The sequence below is a fragment of the Mesocricetus auratus genome, unplaced genomic scaffold, assembly GCF_017639785.1.
Source record: "Mesocricetus auratus isolate SY011 unplaced genomic scaffold, BCM_Maur_2.0 Super-Scaffold_100022, whole genome shotgun sequence".
Classification (NCBI taxonomy): domain Eukaryota; kingdom Metazoa; phylum Chordata; class Mammalia; order Rodentia; family Cricetidae; genus Mesocricetus; species Mesocricetus auratus.
The window spans coordinates 32,118,883-32,139,051 of NW_024429203.1; the positions used below are offsets into that span (position 1 = coordinate 32,118,883).

A 20,169-nucleotide genomic window follows, 5' to 3' on the forward strand; every position below is an offset into this window, starting at 1 on the left:
ACACGCCTTTAATCCCAGCACTCGGGAGGCAGAGGCAGGCGGATCTCTGTGAGCTCGAGGTCAGCCTGGTCTACAAAGTGAGTTCCAGGACAGCCTCCAAAGCTACAGAGAAACTCTGTCTCGAAAAACCAAAAAAAAAAAAAAAAGAATATGTTAGGGTCAGCAAGAAAATAAATGAACTACACTGACACAAGCCACCCCCTCTTGGAGACATCTGCGGAGAATGCATGTAATCCCACCAGTGAGGCGGTAGAGGCAGGAGGATCAAGAGTTTAAGGTCACCCTGAATGCGAAATCAATGTCAGATTGCTATATAGAAGCTCATGTTTCAAAATAAAAATTACAAGTTTATCATTTTAGATAAGCTGTCATGAACATGTATCAAAGGAGGGTTAATAATGTCAAGAGCTGAATCAAGTGGTGTCAATTACAGGAAGAACTAAAGAATGAACATTTTAGGGAACAAGACTAGAGAAGCCAAAAGGCCCTAAAATAGAAAAAGAGTACATGTTAAAGGAACTGAAAGACAGTCAGAATTGTGCTAGCTTCCACAACACACACAGTAAAGGAACAATCGTGTAGAGATGATGCACAAATTTACGAAATGTTCCATGTTTTAAAGAAATAGTGGTGACTGGCAAAGGTAAAGTTATCCAACTAAAGAGAGCAATAAAGTAAACACACTATTAAGATACTAAAGAAGATAACATAGCTTCAATCCCAACATTCAACTGAAAAAAAGCAAAAGCCCCTGAATTGATAAATCCAATCTTACTTTTAAACAAGTCAGTGTATTTACAAAATTGACAATGATAATTATATGTCATCTTCCCAGAAATAACCCCACCTCTGGCAAGCCATTCTCGGCTAGTGGTAGAGTACGATTATAGGGCTCAGCCAGGAATGACAGCACACATCTGTATTCCCAGGCCTGGGGGAGGCATTGGCAGGACTGTGGGATTGTGAATTCATGGCTAGCAAGAGAGTGGGCTCTACAATTAGGTTGTACTCTTGCAGCTCAAGACCACTCAATTAACAGTTATCCAACCTGGAGCGTATTGGTTAACGCCTCAAACCTGTTTTCTCGACTGAGTCTCTCTCTCTCTCTCTCTCTCTCTCTCTCTCTCTCTCTCTCTCTCTCTCTCTCTCTCTCTCTCTCCCTCCCTCCCTCCCTCCCTCCCTCCCTCCCTCCCTCCCTCCCTCCCTCCCTCCCTCTCTCTCTCTCTCTCTCTCTCACACACACACACACACACACACACACAGAGCGAATGTTCAGAGTAAGGGCCATTCTATTAGTTTCCCTTAGGAGCACTTCACGAATCTATTTGGATGGTCTCTTTTTCTCCTCCGTTTCAATACACTGAAAACTTTCAGAATCTGTACCACTCAATAACAGAACTCTCTCTGGAGCTTCAGAAACCTCCCATGCTTTGTGCCTTTCCATGCATTTCCTTCTGACAGAACGGTCCGCTACCATCTTGCAGAACAATTTGCAGCCGGCGAAGTGTAGCAGCAAATCAGGCTCAATTTCCACAGAACTAGCGCCTCCTCGGCTAACACAGTGCTCTTCTATCACATCATCGCTTTGAAAACTGGCTAATTATCTGTGACAGGTGGGGACGGAGTCGGGGAAGCAGCAGTTAACTCTTCGCGGCTGCTAAAGAAGACAGCACATGCCACACAACTAACAGTAGGAATTCCAACTCTGAAGCTGATTTCCGAGTCCACGCTCTTAACCACGAACCTGTACTTTTGTTTTTACGAGCCTGTAGTTTAATGTAAATAAATGGTCTGTGGCTAAAATGAGATTTTAAAAAATGAGTAGCCTAGATAAATCAGAACCCTTAGGGAGACAGACAGGAAGGGACGAGTAGAAGGGAAGGTTCAGGATCACTCCACTCCTCAGCGAGAGGGCGAGGACCACAGGCGCCCGGGAAAGATGAGGTAAGAGGCGTCCAGGGCCATTCCGGAGCCGAGAAAAGATGGGGTCTGACGAGAATTTTCCTTCACAGAAGCCCCGGCGTTCGTTCCGCGCTCCTACCGTTGCATTTTGTCTGCCAATGCAAACTGAGGTCGCTTCTCCTTTTCCCGCGTGCGCGGATCACGCACCAGCCTGTGGACGCAAGCCTTCCCTCTTCCGGCTCAAGAGCTGCAAGTTGGCACAGCGTGGGCTCCCCCGAAGGAAGAAGTCTGCGTCGCCCTACGGCGTGCGCGCACGCACGGCGATCACGCGCTCTGCAACTCAAAACATTCGCTCCCCTCAAAACATTCCCCCAGGCTGAGGAGACGCGCCTGCGCGCGGCGCGCCAATGACTGGCGACCTCGCGCGGGCGACTCCGCCCCAGGGGCTGAGACTCCCACACCGGGCCGCGGGGTCCTCTCTAGCCCCACCCCTCCGCGGACGGAAGTGACGACAGGTCGGAGGAGAACGGAGGCGGGTTTCATTTCGGCGCCTTTCTGTCTCCTGCGGAAGTGATTGGTCGGTGTGTAACGAAAGAGGCGGGACAAATTGCCGCGGGTTCAGTACCGCCACTGGAACCGGGAGATGCGGCGGCGCCGGGGCTGTCGCGGTGTTTGCTTTGAGTTGAGTCTCGTACCTTCAGGCGGCCCCCTGTGCAGTTCGGATCATGCTGTTACCCTCGGATGTAGCCAGGCTGGTGTTGGGTAAGTGTCGGCCGGGGAGGGCGGCTGATCCGACTGGGTTGAGAGGACGGAAAGCCTGGGGGCGGGGGAGGGGGCAGTTGTTTAGGGTGGGGACGCTTTGGGGGGTAGCCCCCTCGGGTCCAAGTTCAGACTGGCGGAGATGCCCGGTCCCTCGGAGACTTGGGGCGTTTGCAGCCTCTGGGTGTGTGGATGCCCCTCTCCTCAAGCTGCGTGACGAGGGGGCAGCCAAAGGGAGAGAAGCTCGGCGTCAAACACCTGGGGCCTGGATTCCGAGGCAGAGCCAGGCCCGCTGGGACCCCTCAAAGAGTGTCGTCTGCGTGGTGGACGGGGCTGGGCGCCCCTCACCCTTTCCCTCGTCAGAGCTGGGACCCAAAAAGGAAAAGGGAAAAGAAAAGGGCTTCCCCGACCGCCCAGCTTTGTGCAAAGACTTCCCCGTGCCCTTATCCATAACTCGACGTTAGCATTAGGAATTTGGGACACAAGGTTTCCATACTCCTTACCATAGAGGCTTGAAGTGTCGGTTGTGTTCTATAAAACGGCAGTTTCTCATGTTCTTGAGCAAATATTTCGGGGGGTACGAATACTGCCTTCTGGTCGCACACGTTCTAGTCCTAGTTTTTCCTCCATTTTTGAAAAGGGCTAGTTCGTAGACCACTGATCCGTCGGGTATATTGTCTATGTGAAAGACAGTTTTCGTCGTTTGTCCTCTGAAAGAATAGAAGGAATTGTTCTTCTGGGAACAAGAACCTCTTAGGCTCAAAAGTGGGTAGTGACTTTAAAACATTATTTGTGACATCTCAAGAAGAAACTGGTAAAAGTATGGCAAATCCTTCTCTACTTCCAACAATCGTTGGTAACATTTGTTCTGTGCCTAGCCCTGTCAAGAATAAGATTTAAAAAATGAATTAAAATTTTTATGGAATTCTTGATAAGCACGTTTGGAAGGAAATATTAAGGGCCTCTAAATACTTTCACCGTCCATTTTTTGGAGAACCTTAAACACTAAAACTAATGTTTTGAATTTCAAATTTTTTTTTCCTGGCTAAACAGAATTGAGTAGTTAGGTTTATACGTGTGGCTTCATTAGAATCCAGTAGTTAAGTTTATATCTGTGACTTTTAAAATGAGTTATCGTGTAATTTTTAAACTTATTAGGGCCATATGAAAATTGATGAAAAGTATTAATATATCCTTTTTTCCTCTGTGTGTATTTTTGGATAGGAATTGTGACTTTTAGCAGTCTGGCAACCCAACTAAAATTCCGTGGTCATAATCTTAAAAAAGTTTTTTCTCAACCTTCCAGTCATGGTGGTGCACGCGCACTTGGAAGGCAGAGGCAGGTTGATCTCTGTGAATTCGAGTCCAGTCTTCTATACAGAGGGAGTTCCAGGACAGTAAGGACTACCGAGAGAAACCCTGTCTCAGGGGGAAAAAGGTTTCTGGAGTTTAGCAATATAAACATTGTGAAGTAGATAATTATGAGTCGTTTCTCTGTGTTCCGATTTTATGAGATACTTACCAGCAACCATGATCTCTCTCCCTTAGATCTCCTTTCCTCTGTCACTCCCAGCTGTAAGAAGGGAGAGGTGCCTCTACACAGTCGGTGTGCCCCTGAAGGGAAGGTCCTGCCTTGTTAAGAAAACCTTAAGGAAATGACAGGGTTTTCTAATTGGAGTAATTAATGCTTCTCCCCCACTAATAAGCTGTTTTTCTTGGGGGCTAGAAACTCAAGTCATTGCTTTTCATCCTTAAAACCAACTTTGTTAATTCAGATTCCATTTTAAGTGCCATGAATTCCAGCATGCCTTCCATTTTGTTTTGGAATTGTGATTTCTTTCTATATACTGTACTTGCAATACATGTTTACTCTTGTCTCAAATCTTCCTGAAGCATTCAAGTCCTACCACATATTCTAAGAATTGAAGCACTTTTGGTAAACAAGAAATCCTCCCACTACTCTCAGTTCTGTGAGAGTTATCTTTTGTGCATTTGCAGACTTACATCAACAGGTTTATTGCTTGATCAGGATTCTTCTGTTGTACCCCCTTACCATCTTTAGCCCCTCTTTTTAATCCCTTGGGGTTTTTTGTTTGCTTATTGCTTGGCATGTTCCAAATGCTGCCAGTTTCTAAGCATAAGGAGAAAGGTAATTTTTCTTCACTTACCATTCACTCTGTTGTTTTTAACTCTTTAACACCAAAACATTTTTTTTTCTGAACTCCCATCTGGCATTGTCCAATATCCTGTCACTTACAAGATGGCTTTACTTGTAAAACCACTTGGTACTTAGCTGTTTTACTAGTTCATTTTCCCCTAATTCTTTAATCTCACTGCTCTCTGCTCAGCCACAGCCAGCTGTCTATTGCCTTAATGGAATTTTTCAAAATATTGTAGAGGCCAAGATACTTCAAACTGTTGCATACTGCCTCTAGACCTTCAATTTGGGCTTTTACTAACCTGTCATGGGAAGTGCTCTGTAGAGCTGATTCTGCTTGTCTTTCTGCCCAGGCCAGTCCTCTCTATTTTCAAAAAGCTGTATCAGACCAAACTAAGTTTCTTCGAATATTGTGTATTCCTTTTTCCTTTGTGTTCCTAATAAAGGTTCAAGTCAAATGTGATAGCAGAAAGTTCTTCCTATAGCTACAGTTGATAATTTCTCCAGTATCCTATTAAAGTAGCTGTGTTGGTGGACAAAGGGGTTTTTGTTTGTTCGTTTGTTGTTTGTAAGGAACACATGACAAAATTGGTCATTTTAGCAATTTTTAATAGTAATTTTATAGTAGTATTAGTTACATCCCATTGTTCTGCAACCATCCTTACCATCCACTTCTAAAATTTTTCCTTCTTCCTAAACTGAAACTTTCTCATTCAATATTTTTTATATTGTAGTCAAGCTTCAAGAACCTCCAAAATGATAAAAAGTTCTGTGTGTAAAAGTACTTTCTGGTTGAAGGGTTCAGATTTTCTTGAATTTCTTAAGTAGGCTACTTTCTTTATGAGTTGGCACCCATTCAGAAAAGAAACCAGAAACTAAGTTGTATGTTTAATGTGGTAGGATTTAATAAGGGAATTGGTTATACCAGTAATACAAAAGCTAAGAAGCTGAACAGCTTTGGAGAGGCAATTTATAGGTTAGTTAGCACAGCAGGAAACCATGTTAGTCCAGGAGAAAAGGCAATATAAAGCAACCCAGAGGCTACTGTTTGGGAAGATGAAACTAAGACTTGTCTGATAAGGGAGCTATAGGCAGAGAAAAGATTCTTGAGACAATCAGGGAATATGGCTTCTTCCTCTTGAATTCCAACCTGAACAAGTGCTTGCCATTTTAGCAAACTTAGCCAGAAGTTAGCTGACAGGTGAGCGGGGTAGCTTTGCCTGTTTGAAGTCTGGTTTCCTATCATGAAGAGTCCTGGAAAATGAAGAATTGGTTTGAGAGCAAACAGGACCCAGGACTGACATATTCTTAAGAGATCAAGAGCCATTGCTTTTATTTACTTTTGTATTAGAGACATTTAGTAAGAAGTCACCAGAATGGAATTGTGATCATTTTATATCTTGAATAATACCTGTATTCACTCACTCCATATTTTGGGTATGTGGCCAGAGATAGTAGATCCCCTTGAAGTTGAATTTGCAGGCAGTTTTAAGCCACGTGAAGTGGGTGCTAGGAATCAAGCTTGGGTCCTCTGGAAAAGTAAATCACACCTTTGCCTGATGAGACAGTCAAGATTTTCATGATTCTTAGCCATTTTGTCTTTCTGTTAAATCTTACTATTATTATCTTTTATTCTGCATCCATACTAGGCAAGATACCCAAATAAATTCCTACATATACATTGTCCATATACATATATATGGATATATGTGTGTGCATTTGGATTTCCCAACCATATCAGGGCATATCTATACCTTGAGGCTTTGAATAATTTTTTCATGCCTGCTAGTGAATTCTGTCTTCTTACTACTTGTAAATCATAATTTGTGGTCTGAAGCCATACATTTTATATTTGTAGATGTATTACATTTTATATTTGTAGATGTCTTTCTAAGAATTTATATATATATATATTTTTTTTTTCATGAACATTAAGCCACCAGTATTCCTGGGGAATCAAGGGAGGGAGATATTTACATAAACGGAGTTTTAGTTCTTGCTTTCTTTGGGCTCCTTTTATCTTTCCCTAAAAAGGCCAAGCTCTTGGAATTCCTGTTTCTAAAATTTAAGCAACCTTGATAAAGTTAAGATTTTATATGTCATGTGATTGATAATTGGTTATGGTCAGATGGTTAATGATAGTGAGTGGGCGTTTTTGTAGCCTGCCAGTTAATCATATAAACCAATGACATTGTTGAATATTTTCAAGTATTTCCTACATTGTTTTTGAACTCTTAAGGCAAAGTGAAGCAGAACTTGCCAAATTTAACCAAAAATGAAAGCTCAAATTTTATCAAAGCATATTTTTTAAGAGTAGAACATAATGTGTCGCAGATATTTCTGGGTGGCTATATCTTGAACATTTCTATAACAAATAGAAGTAATACAGCATTTTCACAGAGCCTTTTTTCAAACATGATATGTAAGCATGTACTGACTTAAAATGAATGTGTCATGAGCTATCATATCTGATATCCTTTCCCCAAGGTATGCTAGCATAATTGATCCTATTTCTTTCTTGGTGTGGAAGAAATTAACTACATTTCTTGCTGTGTAGGGCATTGCTGTTCAACCTACATTCCACTGCCATACCCTGTAAGGAGTCATTGTGAACTTTTCTAACCACCCTTGTCACATATAGTTTTAATTTCACAAATAAACTGGGCATCTTTTTATATTAGATGTACATCTCTTGTATTGCCTAAAACGAAATTTTCCGATTTCCCTCAAGCAATTTCTGCTTTTTAGGAATATATATTCTCCAGAAAGGAAAATCTTGGAGGAATCCTGTTCCACAACGTCCACCTATCACAAGTCTTGAGTAACTGAATAAATACATCTAGGTGATTAATGACTTTAGAACTCTCTACTATAAAAAAATTATTTGGTGGATCTAATCCAAATCCAAAACCTGAAGAAACAGTTCCAGCTGCCCTGATTCCAAGGTGATTCCAGTGGTTTCCACATGTTTTAAATTTGTATTCACAAATCCTAGTGGCACCTCACTTGTTACAAATAATACTTTGGGAATACCAGCTGAGGTATTTTTTTTCCATGATTATATTTAACGAACAGGAAAAAGCTTTTTATTTTTTTGTTGAATTTTATGATTTTTTTGAGAGAGATAAAGGCAGAAGATGTGACAGCAGAGAGGCTGTGCTGTGCACATGTGCAGAGGTCAAAAGTAACTTTGAGGAGTCAGCTGCCTCCTTCCACTGTGGATCCCATGGTTCAAACCAAATACTCCTTTACAGCTGAGCTATTTTGTTAGGTCAGACCTATTGTTTTTTTATATCCAAAATGTGTTTATTGAGATGGTTCCCACTCATCTTGAATCAGGTACTTTTCAGTGCTGCTTCCTCCTAAAGGAGCATCCTTCTGTCAGCCTTGCTTTTCCACCTATAGGCTGGCAGAGGACAGTGGAGCAGCCAACACACAAGACTACTGTTTGTGCTTGGCTAAAGATCGTGGTGATTTTATAGCATCCTGGGCACTTCACATCCATGAAGTAGGAATTGGGGCTCTGCACCGGGCGCTTTTTCTTGTGTTTCCTCTTTTCCTCTTCTGCAGAGGGATGAAGAAGATCCTTTGGGAGAGGCATGTTCTCGTAGGGAGGTCGTCACTGCTGTAAAGGCCAAACCTATTGTTTTAATTCATGTAATTATACATCTGCAGTTTGATCTTCAATGATAGCAATTTTAAAGTAGGGATATCTGAAATAGTTTTTTAGTTGCTTAGTTTTTGGAGTTTTTTGCTTGTTTGTTTTTTAATGCTTCTTGTGCTCCAAAGAGATACATTTGTATGTTTTCTTCGTGTAAGGTGTAAGTTAGAAGAGAACCTATTCATTAAATACAAGAAGAAAATGGTGACTTGATTCCCAAATCAGAGCAGTGCCTAAAATGAGATGACCTTTTCCTTGTTCTTCTCTTTTTAGAACTCACATGTAATGGCTTTGTAGGCCATCTCATCAAGGGTTAGGTTTTTTATTGTTTTTGTTTTTTTGACTGATTTGCCTAGTATATGTCTGTACTACATTCCTGCAGTATAGGTGATCAGAAGAAGGATTTGGGAACTGGAGTTACAGATGGTTGAAAGCCACAGTGTGGGTGCTAAGAATTCAACCCAGAGCCGAAGAGATAGCACAGCAGTTAAGAGCACTTGGTGGCTGTTCTTCCAGGGCTACCGGATTCAATTCCTAGCACCCACATGGCAGCTCACAACCGTCTGTAATTCTACTTCCAGAGGATCCAACACCCTCACACAAACATACAGGCAAAGCACCAATGTACATGAAGTAAAAATAAATAAATATTAGATGGAGTCGGGCGTTGGTGGCGCACGCCTTTAATCCCAGCACTCGGGAGGCAGAGGCAGGCGGATCTCTGTGAGTTTGAGGCCAGCCTGGTCTACAGAGTAAGTTCCAGGACAGCCTCCAAAAAACAATACAGAGAAACCCTGTCTCGAAAAACCAAAAAATAAAAAAATAAATATTAGATGGAATAAAAATGAAGAACTAAACGCAGTCCTCTGGAAGAGCAGGATATGCTCTGAACTACCTCTCCAAGCCCCTGGTTTGTTTTTGTTTGTTTTGTTAATATATATACATTTCCAAGTGGAGAAAGTCTTAAAATTTTAAAATAGGAAGAGACTTTAGAAATCATTTATTAAAGCTAATAAAAATGTTTTTTGATTGCTATATTTTACCAGCATAGAGATAAATATACTTAGGGTAAATAATATAAGGGATTATGTACAGTTATTACAAAAGACAAGTATAGGCAAAGGGAATATGGTGTGTGTGTATACATATACACATATAAATATATATATATTTATTTGTTTTCTGAGGAATTCAAAACCATTTTAAACACCAAAGAATGAGTTGAAATTTGCTTAGGCTCAGGCAAGATAAGCTACCCAAACAAACAGTACAATATACATTGGCTTTAAAATAAGAGTGTTGTTATTTGTGGAACTTTTATAAGATTAATATGTTTGAAGAGATGGAATGGTAAGACAGAGTTAAAATGAAATTAGGATGCAATGAGTATAGCTTCATACAGTATGTTAGGAATTAACAATTAGGTTTTTTCATGGCGGTGTATAATTAACATAGAAATATTGGGGGGTTTATGATATTCCTAATAAGCAACAATACCATTAATTCCAAAACGTTTGCACATCTCTAACAGGAAATACATACTGATCACAGGCACTGTCAACTTCCCCATCCTCCAACAACCAGTTACCTACTTTTTTGAATATATGCATTTGCTGTTTCTGGACATCACATATAATTGAAATATTTGTGAGTTTTATGCCTGACTTCATTTGGCATGGTTTCAAGGGTGATTCAGGTCATAAGGACTTCTGTTCCAGTGCATATTAATTGAAATAAAGATTTTCATTTTAATTTTCTTGATGACTAGTAAAGTTGAATACCTTTCCATGAGTTTGTTGTATTAGCCATATGTTGCTTATTTCTTAGATTATCTTTTTATTGTTGTCCCTTTCAAGTTCTCTATATAGTTTGCTTTCTAGTATCTACCAAATACATGATTTGCAAATATTTTCTTCCATTTTTAAATTAATTTTACTTTGCTGATGGTGTCCTTAATAACATAGGAATTGAAATGTTGATAATCTGCTAAGCTTTTTCTTTGATTGCTTGTGTTTCAAATGTTTTACCTAGGATATCATTGCTCAATCCAAGGCCAAAAGTTTATCTTTTTGTTGTTGTTTTTTGTTTTTCTAAATATTTTATAGCCTTAGCCTTTGCAATTAAGTTTTGTTTTTTGGCTTTTGGGAAACCAGCCCCTCCCCCCTCAGGTATCTATTTGTTCCAGAGTGAGTTAAAAGACTGACTGTTCTTGCCAGGCAGTGGTGGCACATGCCTTTAATCCCAGCACTTGGAAGGCAGAGGCAGGCAGATCTCTGTGAGTTGAGGTCTGCAGAGCAAGGACAACACAGAGAAACCCTGTTTCTTAAAGGAGAGAGACTAGTCTTTCCTTCATAACTTTAATATAGAGTCAAGTGGTTAACAACCTTAGTATTCACTTGCTAAAGTTGATGTTCTTGTTGAAATTAATACAATTTATATACAATTGTATATAAATTGAAAGTTAGATTTTTCTTCTGACTTTTAACACAATGTACATAGATAGCTCTTCACTTTGTTAAATCATGAAGTGGGTAGTCAAACACACAAGTGATACTGAGAGAATGTAGCTTTTCAGTAATCCAAGAAGTGGATATATGCCATCTCCTCACCTAGTTATTACGGAAGTCATGGAGTAGTGGACTGCACTTACTATTTCCTTGTTGGGTTTTTCTAAATTTATTGTGCAGTAATTACACTTTGTCAAATATCTTTTTAAGAAGCTTAACTAGAATGGATCCTGTAGAGGAACTGCTGATTATAGTCATCCTGCTACATACTGCAGCACAACCTAATGAAAGGTTGTAAAACACCAACATGTTTTGCCTGAGGCTCTGTTTACAGTTTTTCTATGTGCTATAGCATTTTTTAAAAAAGATTTATTTATTACTATGTATATAGTGTTCTACATGCATGCATATCTGCAGACTAGAGGGCACCAGATCTCATTGCAGATGGTTGTGAACCACCATATGGTTGCCAGGAATTGAGTTCAGAACCTCTGGAAGAATGGCCAGTGCTTTTAACCTCTGAGCCATCTCTCCAGCCATGCTCCAACATTTTAAAAAGCCACTTATCAAAAGTACAGAATTTACTGAAGTATTGAAACATCTATTCTTCATTTAGGTTACTTACAACAAGAAAACCTCACATCTACTTGCCAGACCTTTATTTTGGAAAGCTCAAATTTAAAAGAATATGCAGAGCACTGTACTGATGAAGGTTTCATCCCAGCCTGCTTACTGGTGAGTCACTTATTCCTTATAGGATGTTCATTTACTAACCAACACAGAGGACTGTAAAGCAGAGCCTGAAAATGAACTTATTAATGATGTGAGGCACTGTGCTATGTGTCTGTCTTCCCTTCTGCTTGGGAACTTAGGATAATAATCACAGAATCACTTGAACCTGTGCGTTTAGGGACAGCCTAGGCAACATAGCAAGACCCTTGTCGCTCATCAACCAAGTCAACTTTGGCAGATAACTACATGGTTTATCACTGCCTATTCACATAACTGAAGCACAGAGATTTAGCCAGGTGCTATACATCTATAATGCAGGCTTTGGAAGGCTGATGAAAGACAGTTGTTACTTTTAGGCCTACCTGGGCTACACAGCAAGACGTTATCCAGAAACAAAAGTATTTTTTGTATTTTATTGTCACCTCTTGTAACTCCCCATATATATAAAAGGAATATTCTAGAATTACATGATTTCACACGGTGCTTGTAGTTGTATGTTAAGGATGGCTCCTTAGTGAGTTGTTTGGGGTATTCTAATTTTCACATAGAAAAGGGATTAAAATACCCCAAACAATCCTGAAAATTTGAACGAATTGGAGAAATAGGAGAGATAGATCAAGCACCTGCTGCTCTTCCAAAAGACCCCATTTCATACCCAGCACCCATGTCTAATGGCTTTTTAATTTTTTTTTCACTTATGTGTATGTCTGTGTGAGAACATACAGGCATGAATGCAGGAACTCTCAGAGGCCAGAAAGGGCATTGGATCCCCTGGAGTTCGAGTTACAGGTAGTTGTTGTCTAGTATGGGTGTTGGGAACTGAACTTCGACCTCTGAAAGGGTGGTATACCCTCTGTACCATCTCTCCAGAAAGTTAAATTGCATGCAGAAAGTTCAGTTCATTATTAGAAAGAACAAAAAAAAAAAAAAAACTGGGGAGTGATTATTAGGCAAATCTCCTGCCTTCTCAAGTTTTGTGGTGGTTAAGCACTCTCTCTTTTTAGCTAATACCAGTTTCATTTTTACTTTTTTGAGTTGGAATCTCCCTAACTCACCTGAGCTGGTCTTGAACCATCTCTGTAGCTCAGACAGAACTTGAATACAGACAGTCCTTCTGCTTTACCCTCCCAAGTACTTAGAAAGACAAGACTATACCATACGCCTTTAATCCCAGCATGCAGGAAGCCAAGACCAGCCTGGGGTTTATGGTAAAACCCTGTTACCAAAAAAATAAACCTAGTGCTGAAAGTTGAGAGGGAGAGGGGACCTAACTGCCCTTGTCTGACAGACATCTTCCTTGGTATATATGTCTTCAGTATTACCCAGTGTAAAAAATTTATACTAGTATGTCTACAGTAATTTTAGGTATTTAAAGGATTTGTCACATTTATTAAGTTGTTTGAAGTCAGACCTCTTGGTTCTAAAATACTTGTTCCTTTATAATCTCAAGTATGTGATCATATTATTATAACAAACTACCTTTGCATTGTAGTAGTAAGACTAGGGAAATATTGCTCCTTAGGAAGGATATCTCATATACACCTCATACACTTTTTTTTTTTTTTTTTTTTTTTTTTTTGGTTTTTCGAGACAGGGTTTCTCTGTGGCTTTGGAGGCTGTCCTGGAACTAGCTCTTGTAGACCAGGCTGGCCTCGAACTCACAGAGATCCACCTGCCTCTGCCTCCCAAGTGCTGGGATTAAAGGTGTGCGCCACCAACACCCGGCTTATATACACTTATTTTTAAGGGTTCATTTTTACATGGCTTTCAAGTTAGCCAAGGCAGATTAGACCCTTATTAGGGCCTTTATTGTTTTGTTTTTAAACAGTATCTACCTCCTGACTGAAACCTGCTTTTTATGACCATGTTTTTTTTTTTTTACATAATAAGAACTCATGTAGTCCCAGTTCAGGCAGACATTTTCTTTGTCAGGTGTGTTACACATACCTTTTGTGGATGTTGGTGAGCTGCTTCCCTACCCTTTCCTCACTGAATTTCAAAGTCTAGATCTTTCATTGGCTTTTATTGTCTGAGAGTGATAAATTGTATGGTTTAGATAATGTTTGGTCTTTTGCTTTTCAGTCCTTATTTGGAAAAAACTTGACAACAATTTTAAACGAATATGTAGCCATGAAAGCAAAAGGTAAGAAATTGGATATCATTGCTTTAAGACATAGTCTCATGAAAAGTCTTGAAAAAGCTTAATCTTATTCTGATAAGAAATATTTTACTGGGAAACAGCAGTCAGTTTTGCTTAGAATTCAATTTTGCTTATATTGAGTAAAACATTCTAATATTCCAAATGTTAACTAACAGGCAGAAGCCAAAACTCATATTTTAAAATGAAATTAACTCTAGGTTATTTATGCTGATGAACAACCATTGTTATTTGCTAAAATATTTTGAACTGACAATTTAATTTTGACTTATGTGTAATAAGAGACTAGGCACAGGATTTAGAAAATTGACTCATACTTAACAGAACATAAAATAATAATTGTTTAAATTTCTGAGGATTTGAAGGAGAATTAGTGGTTATTTTCTTGACATTGCTCCTATAATATCAAAACTATTACTGTTAGATTAATTATAATAAGGTAATAGACACAGGAGAAGTAGTTTTTCCTTTACTAATGCCTGGGTGTGTAAGCATCATGTTAGTTAAGTGCTTCATATTGTATCTCACTTAGTCTTTAACTCATTAAGAAGTATTGCTTACAGTTGCTTTTAATAAGGATATCAAGGATTAAATTTGCACATAGGAGTTTGTATTACCTTTCTGATAATTATAGTTTGCCTTTCTCTAATACAAAGAAGATATAAAGTTATTAGCCTTCTAGGTTGTTTAGGTACACTTTTTTACTTGTATTGCTTTTGATTGGTTAAAGAAATTAAAGCCACCTCATTACACATTTGCACACTGTTACAAATAGGCCTCTCAGTTTCCAGTGTAACTTCAGCAGTCTGTTACAAATAGGCTTACTTCTCAGTTTCCAGTGTAACTTCAACAATTTGGAGACAAAGTTTTTGTTTTTCTATAATCTATGTCTTTGTTCAAATTGAAAAGTGAACTTTTGAAAACTGAGTTTATTTCCTCTTACAATTTAGAAACATCAAATGAGGTCCCAACAATAATGTCATCTCTGTGGAAGAAGCTAGACCACACACTTTCTCAAATCAGGTACTATGCTCATTAAAATGTGCTGATTTAAGAATGCAAACACACTCTGACTATGGAATTTAAGATATTTATAATATGCATATCTAACATCTTTCTAATTTTGAAGGTTTCCTAGAGGGTGGTGAAGGTTCTTTGCCTTTATTAGAGATGATTGGAAACAAATTGTGTACTTTTAATAGGTTTTATCCAAATGAGGAAATTGTAATATACAGAAATTTAATGACATTCTCAACTTTGCATAGCAACTTAGAAAGTTTAGACCAAGATAAAAATTTTTTATTAAGATTTATTTGTTTATTATGTGTGCCATGATCTGTCTGCATGTATGCCTGCAGACCAGAAGATGGCACCAGATCTCATTATAGGTGGTTGTGAGTCGCCACATGGTTGTTGGAAATTGAACTCAGAACTTTTGGAAGAGTAGTTACTGCTCTTAACCGCTGAGGCATCTCTCCAGCCCAAGATAGAAAATTTTTTAGACAACCGTTTCTTCTTACATATTGAGAGAATTATTGACTTCATACCCAATTAATTCTTTCCTTCTGGAATTTTCTTTCAGTATTTTTAGTATTTTCTACTCTTAGTATTCTCATGGTAGAAAACATGACTGCCATCTACCTTGTTCATAACCTTGGAATGCCAGTTTTAGCATCCTTGGAAGTATACCAGATATACTGTTATCAATGTTTTGGCATCTTTTATGTGATGGTAGAATCTCATGAAAAACCCTTCCTCTCAAAACTACAAATGAATATTCCATCTAATCTCGCAGAGGCCTCATTTTTATCCTCTTGTTAGGCAAATGACTCCAAATGCTTTCATCCCACATCTTGTTTGGTAGTTTTCTCTTTATATTTCTCTCCCTAACTCATTTTTCTGCCGTTGGAAATAATCTTCAAAAGATTTTGGTAGTGTCTGGAGAGACGATTCAGTGAGTGATTGTGTCTGCTGCACAAGCATGAGGACGTGAATTTGACTCGAACCCATGTAAAAAGCAGTACATACTGGTGCTCGTCTATCACTCCAGCACTAGTTGGTAGGGGAGAGAAACACCGGGAAACCTGAAGGTCATCAGCCGGCCGGCCGGCCAGCCAGCCAGCCTAGCCACGTTGATGAAATTCAGGTTCAGTGAAAGATCCTGTCTCAACAAAAGGTAGTGAGGAATAAAGGAAAGATGGCCTAATTAGAGCATTACCTCTGGGCTGGAGAGATGGCTCAGCGGTTAAGAGCACTGACTGTTCTTCCAGAGGTCCTGAGTTCAATTCCCGAAAACCACATGGTGGCTTACAACCACCTTGAATGAGATCTGGTGCCCTCTGCTGGATGCAGGCAGAAGGCTGTATACACAATAAATAAATAAAATATTAAAGAAAAAATAAGGACATTACCTCTGTCCTTCATACACTAAACATACCACACATGTACATACACTTATATCTATACCACCAAATACATATATTGCACATGCATACCAAAAAATCGCTTTTACAATTCAGTTTCTTAAAATGGTTGAATTCTGAGGGTTTTTGTTGTTGCTGTTGTTGTTGTTGGGTAGTTTTGGTAAGCTATTACATAGCAGTAAGATTCCTTTTACACAGGTTCAGGTTTTCTCAAAAGTTTTATGTTACTAAAAACCTTTGTTCAGTTTCCTAAGTTTTGTGGGTCTTGTTGATACAATTGACAGATTTCATGGGACAAGAACACAGTGTTTATGATTGCTTACCAAATGTTAGTGGGTAATTACAATTCACAGTAAAAAATTATTTTTAGGACCTGGAGAGATGGCTCTGTAGTTAAAAGCACTAGCTGCCCTTACAGAGGTCCTGAGTTCAGTTCCTACATGGTGGCTCACAACCATACATAATGGAATCTGATGCCCTCTTCTGGCATGTAGATACAGCACTCATACATAAAATACATGAATATAAAAAAAAACTTTTAAAAAATTACTTTATACTATGCATATTTTATGTTTCTATATATATGGAGGTTCAACAAAAAAACTTCATAGTCAAATGTGATAGCAGGGTGTCCTTGAACTCTGCAGTTCTAAAGTATTGATGTATATGAATCAGGATTTCTTTGTAGGAATTGAATTGATAATACTATTTACATATAGCTTACTTACTTAAACATATCAAGTTCCTAAAGTCAGGTCAAGGTATACCTTAAGTTAGAGCACTCCAGTGTATAATTATTAATTGGGTAGAAATTAGATCACCAAAATTATGTTATATGAGTGCTTATATTCTGTTTTTCTTCTAAAACAAATCACAATTGGATACCCCAAAAGATATATAGACTCTTTTTCTTAGGGAAATCACCTTTGAACTCATAACTTACTTCAGTTCTGACCATAACAATGTCAGAATATATATCATCTAAAACAAAATACTTAAAGAGTAACTACTTTGTTTTATTTGTTAGGAACATGCAAAGTTCTCCAGGGTTTGCTGCCCATCAGAGAGGTTGGTATTTAACTTTCAGCAAGGTTCAACATTACTTCACACTCTGTCTCATGAGCATTTTAACTAACAGCATATCTGTGCTAGATCTATGTTCTTTTTTAAATTACTTTAAGTATAATCATTAGATATTTTCATGTATCATACTTGAGGGGAGTTGAGGTATAGGTTACTGGTAGTGCATGTATAGGGTCTTGAGTTTGATCCCAGCAACTTACAGCAAAATTAAAACCATATGTATATGCATATATGCAATTTTTGTGTATATATACATATAAAATATATCCTATTACTTTTTGTGTCAAGTAGTGGCATCCTTAAGAAATCTGTAATTTTTAATATCTTAATTTGGGGGAAACATCAGTATGGATTACTGCAGAATAGTATACTTTGGGATTTGTGAAGTATACTGTACTTAATTTAGTTTGTTTCACTTGAAATTGTTGCATAAAATTATTCTATGTTGTTTTAAGACTTGTAACTATAGACCTAACATGTTGTATAGTGTATAGGTCGACAATAAGATTCTGAAATGCCTGTGATATTAATTATGTAATGCCCATGTGTTTCAGCCCGAACAAGAAACGGAATTGCAGAAATCAAACGACAGAGATGGCTTGCATCTCAGGCAGCTCCCGTCAATTCAGAGTTAATGGTTTTACCTTATGGTTCAGGACAGTTTACCGCTTCTCCTTTGGTAGCCACACAAGCTGTTAAACCAACTGACCAAATTTCAGCTCCAGTGAGGTCAAATATTGTAGTAGTCAACCAGTCACAGTCACAAAATGCTGTAACTAGTAAGTTTTATTCTTAAATTCTGTTAATCCAAGTACAATGCCTTATATTTATAATACAGAATCATGGCCTAAGAGAGAGATGAAAGAACTTATAGAGGGAACAGACTTCAGGTAGTTCAGCAACAAGATTGTAAGCATGGAACTCTGGGTTTCATCCCACTGCTGCATAAAACTGGCTCACCTGTAATCCCAGCACTGAGAATGATCAGAAAATCAAGGGCATCCTCTGCTACATGCCTCAAATAAAAACATCTTGACTTAGTTAAAATCTAGGCATCATTGTAGCCGAAATCTTCCTATTCAAACTGAAGTCCGTCAGATTCTTAATTTGAGGGTAGTAATAGGGAAGACCTGATTATGTTTTTAAATAGAAATATACATTATATTTTGCCATCTCTTTACCTTGAATATCAGTCTGTCCTCCTGAAACATCTTCCCAATATACCACTGTATTTATGTATTGAATATTTTGTATATTCTCAGCTGAGTTTCAGTTCTACTCTAGATCATTCTTGTTATATACATATTTATTGAAGTGAAAAAAGGATAGCAAGAAATGGCAAGCAAGTTAATAAATTCTTTGGGATTCAAATTCAGGACTCATCTCTTAGTCCAGAGAAGGAATATTATTGCCACCAATTAAGATTACACTGGGGAGACATTGGTAGGCAGATCTCTGAGTTCAAGGCCAGCCTGGTCTATCTAGTGAATCCCAAGACAGATGGGGCTGTACAGAGAAACCCTGTCTCAAAAAAAAAAAAAGAAAAGAAAAGATTGTTCATTTCTTTCTCCAAATCATGTTTTACACTAGGAGCAGTCCTTTGATACTTTTTTATACTTGTTTTCTTCATGTTGTATTTCTTTTGTATTTTGTTAAATGTAAAACTGTAAAGGTGTAGGGACTGTATTGCATTGTCTTACTATCTTGTACAGTGCCTTGTTCATAGTAGTTCTTACTAATTGTTACATTTTAATATTCAATAATAATTGATATCTAATGTTTCTTATGCCATTACAAGTTTACAAAATGTGTGTTTCTTTGACTTATTGTGTTTTCTTAAAGATACAGCTGCAGAGTCTTTAAGTATCATTCCTGGTCCTCAGGAAAAGAAAACTCAGACCAGTTTAATGTCTCCTGGTAGATGTAAAAGGTAATTACTTTTTATACATGACACATTGCCAGTAGCCATTTAAAACAGACAAAAAAGAATTTAGCAAGTATTTACACTATCAATAAAGTAGATTAAGTTCTTGGAACTGTTATTATATTCATTCCAAAAACACATTTTTTCCAACATTCTGACTTCCAGTTGTGTCCTTTAATCGATTGTGTGTTTCTTACTATTCACAAACTTTTTGTAGTGATGTGCAGAATAATGCATAATTTTAGGGTGTTTTCTTAAATGAATATAAATAATGTTAGTTTTATGGTACAGAAGAACATGTGAAGTTTTAAATCATGACAGCATGTTTTCAGGCTTGTTTATGATCTACAAGAACACATCAAGTTAAGTCAACAGCATGTTTCAAGGTGTATTTTCTGGAAAAATTCTTACTCCAGCTTATTTTCTTTTTCTTTTTGTTTTTTTTTGTTGTTGTTGTTTTTGGTTTTTTTTGGTTTTTTTTTTTTTTTTTTTTTTTTGGTTTTTCAAGACAGGGTTTCTCTGTGGCTTTGGAGGCTGTCCTGGAACTCGCTCTTGTAGACCAGGCTGGTCTCGAACTCACAGAGATCCACCTGCCTCTGCCTCCCGAGTGCTGGGATTAAAGGCGTGTGCCACCAACACCCGGCTCAGCTTATATTTCTTAAAAAAAATATGAGAGATTAGAGTGGGGTCTTGGTTTTTTGTTTGCTTGGTATTTTTGTTTTGTTTTGTTTTTTTAGTTTTTCAAGACAGGGTTTCTCTATAACTTTGGAGGCTGTCCTTGAACTGACAGTACCACCTACCTCTGCCTCCCAAGTGCTGGGATTAAAGGCATGTGCACCAGCACTGGGCGAGAGATCAGAGT

At 38.4% G+C, this 20,169-nt stretch overlaps 3 protein-coding genes across 5 annotated transcripts in view; 1 reads left to right on the forward strand and 2 right to left on the reverse strand.

Annotated features, from left to right (window-relative positions):
• Atm (ATM serine/threonine kinase) overlaps positions 1-2,273 on the reverse strand; it is a 117,324-nt gene extending 115,051 nt beyond the window's left edge. Inside the window, exon 1 of the mRNA XM_040729828.1 lies at positions 2,042-2,273. The gene's annotated coding sequence lies outside the window, so the exon portion shown is untranslated. The remainder of the gene's footprint in view (positions 1-2,041) is intronic.
• A 178-nt stretch (positions 2,274-2,451) lies between these two features.
• The window catches only part of LOC101834176 (protein NPAT), a 40,217-nt gene continuing 22,499 nt past the window's right edge, over positions 2,452-20,169 (forward strand). For all 3 annotated transcript variants that reach the window (XM_013112966.3, XM_005069539.4, XM_040729829.1), the window contains exons 1-7: positions 2,452-2,664; positions 11,604-11,722; positions 13,802-13,862; positions 14,828-14,900; positions 17,328-17,368; positions 17,938-18,162; positions 19,226-19,313. In XM_013112966.3, coding sequence (XP_012968420.1) covers positions 2,628-2,664; positions 11,604-11,722; positions 13,802-13,862; positions 14,828-14,900; positions 17,328-17,368; positions 17,938-18,162; positions 19,226-19,313 — 644 coding nt within the window. In that variant the 5' untranslated portion in view covers positions 2,452-2,627. The remainder of the gene's footprint in view (positions 2,665-11,603; positions 11,723-13,801; positions 13,863-14,827; positions 14,901-17,327; positions 17,369-17,937; positions 18,163-19,225; positions 19,314-20,169) is intronic.
• On the reverse strand, positions 5,452-9,009 carry LOC101833922 (40S ribosomal protein S27-like). Its single transcript, XM_040729838.1, has one exon. It carries the CDS (start codon positions 8,418-8,420, stop codon positions 8,166-8,168), a length of 255 nt encoding a protein of 84 aa, XP_040585772.1. The 5' UTR covers positions 8,421-9,009; the 3' UTR covers positions 5,452-8,165.

Bases quoted from the DNA above. Each gene is read 5' to 3' on its own strand.
- LOC101833922 (XM_040729838.1), bottom strand. From the start codon at position 8,420: ATGCCTCTCCCAAAGGATCTTCTTCATCCCTCTGCAGAAGAGGAAAAG.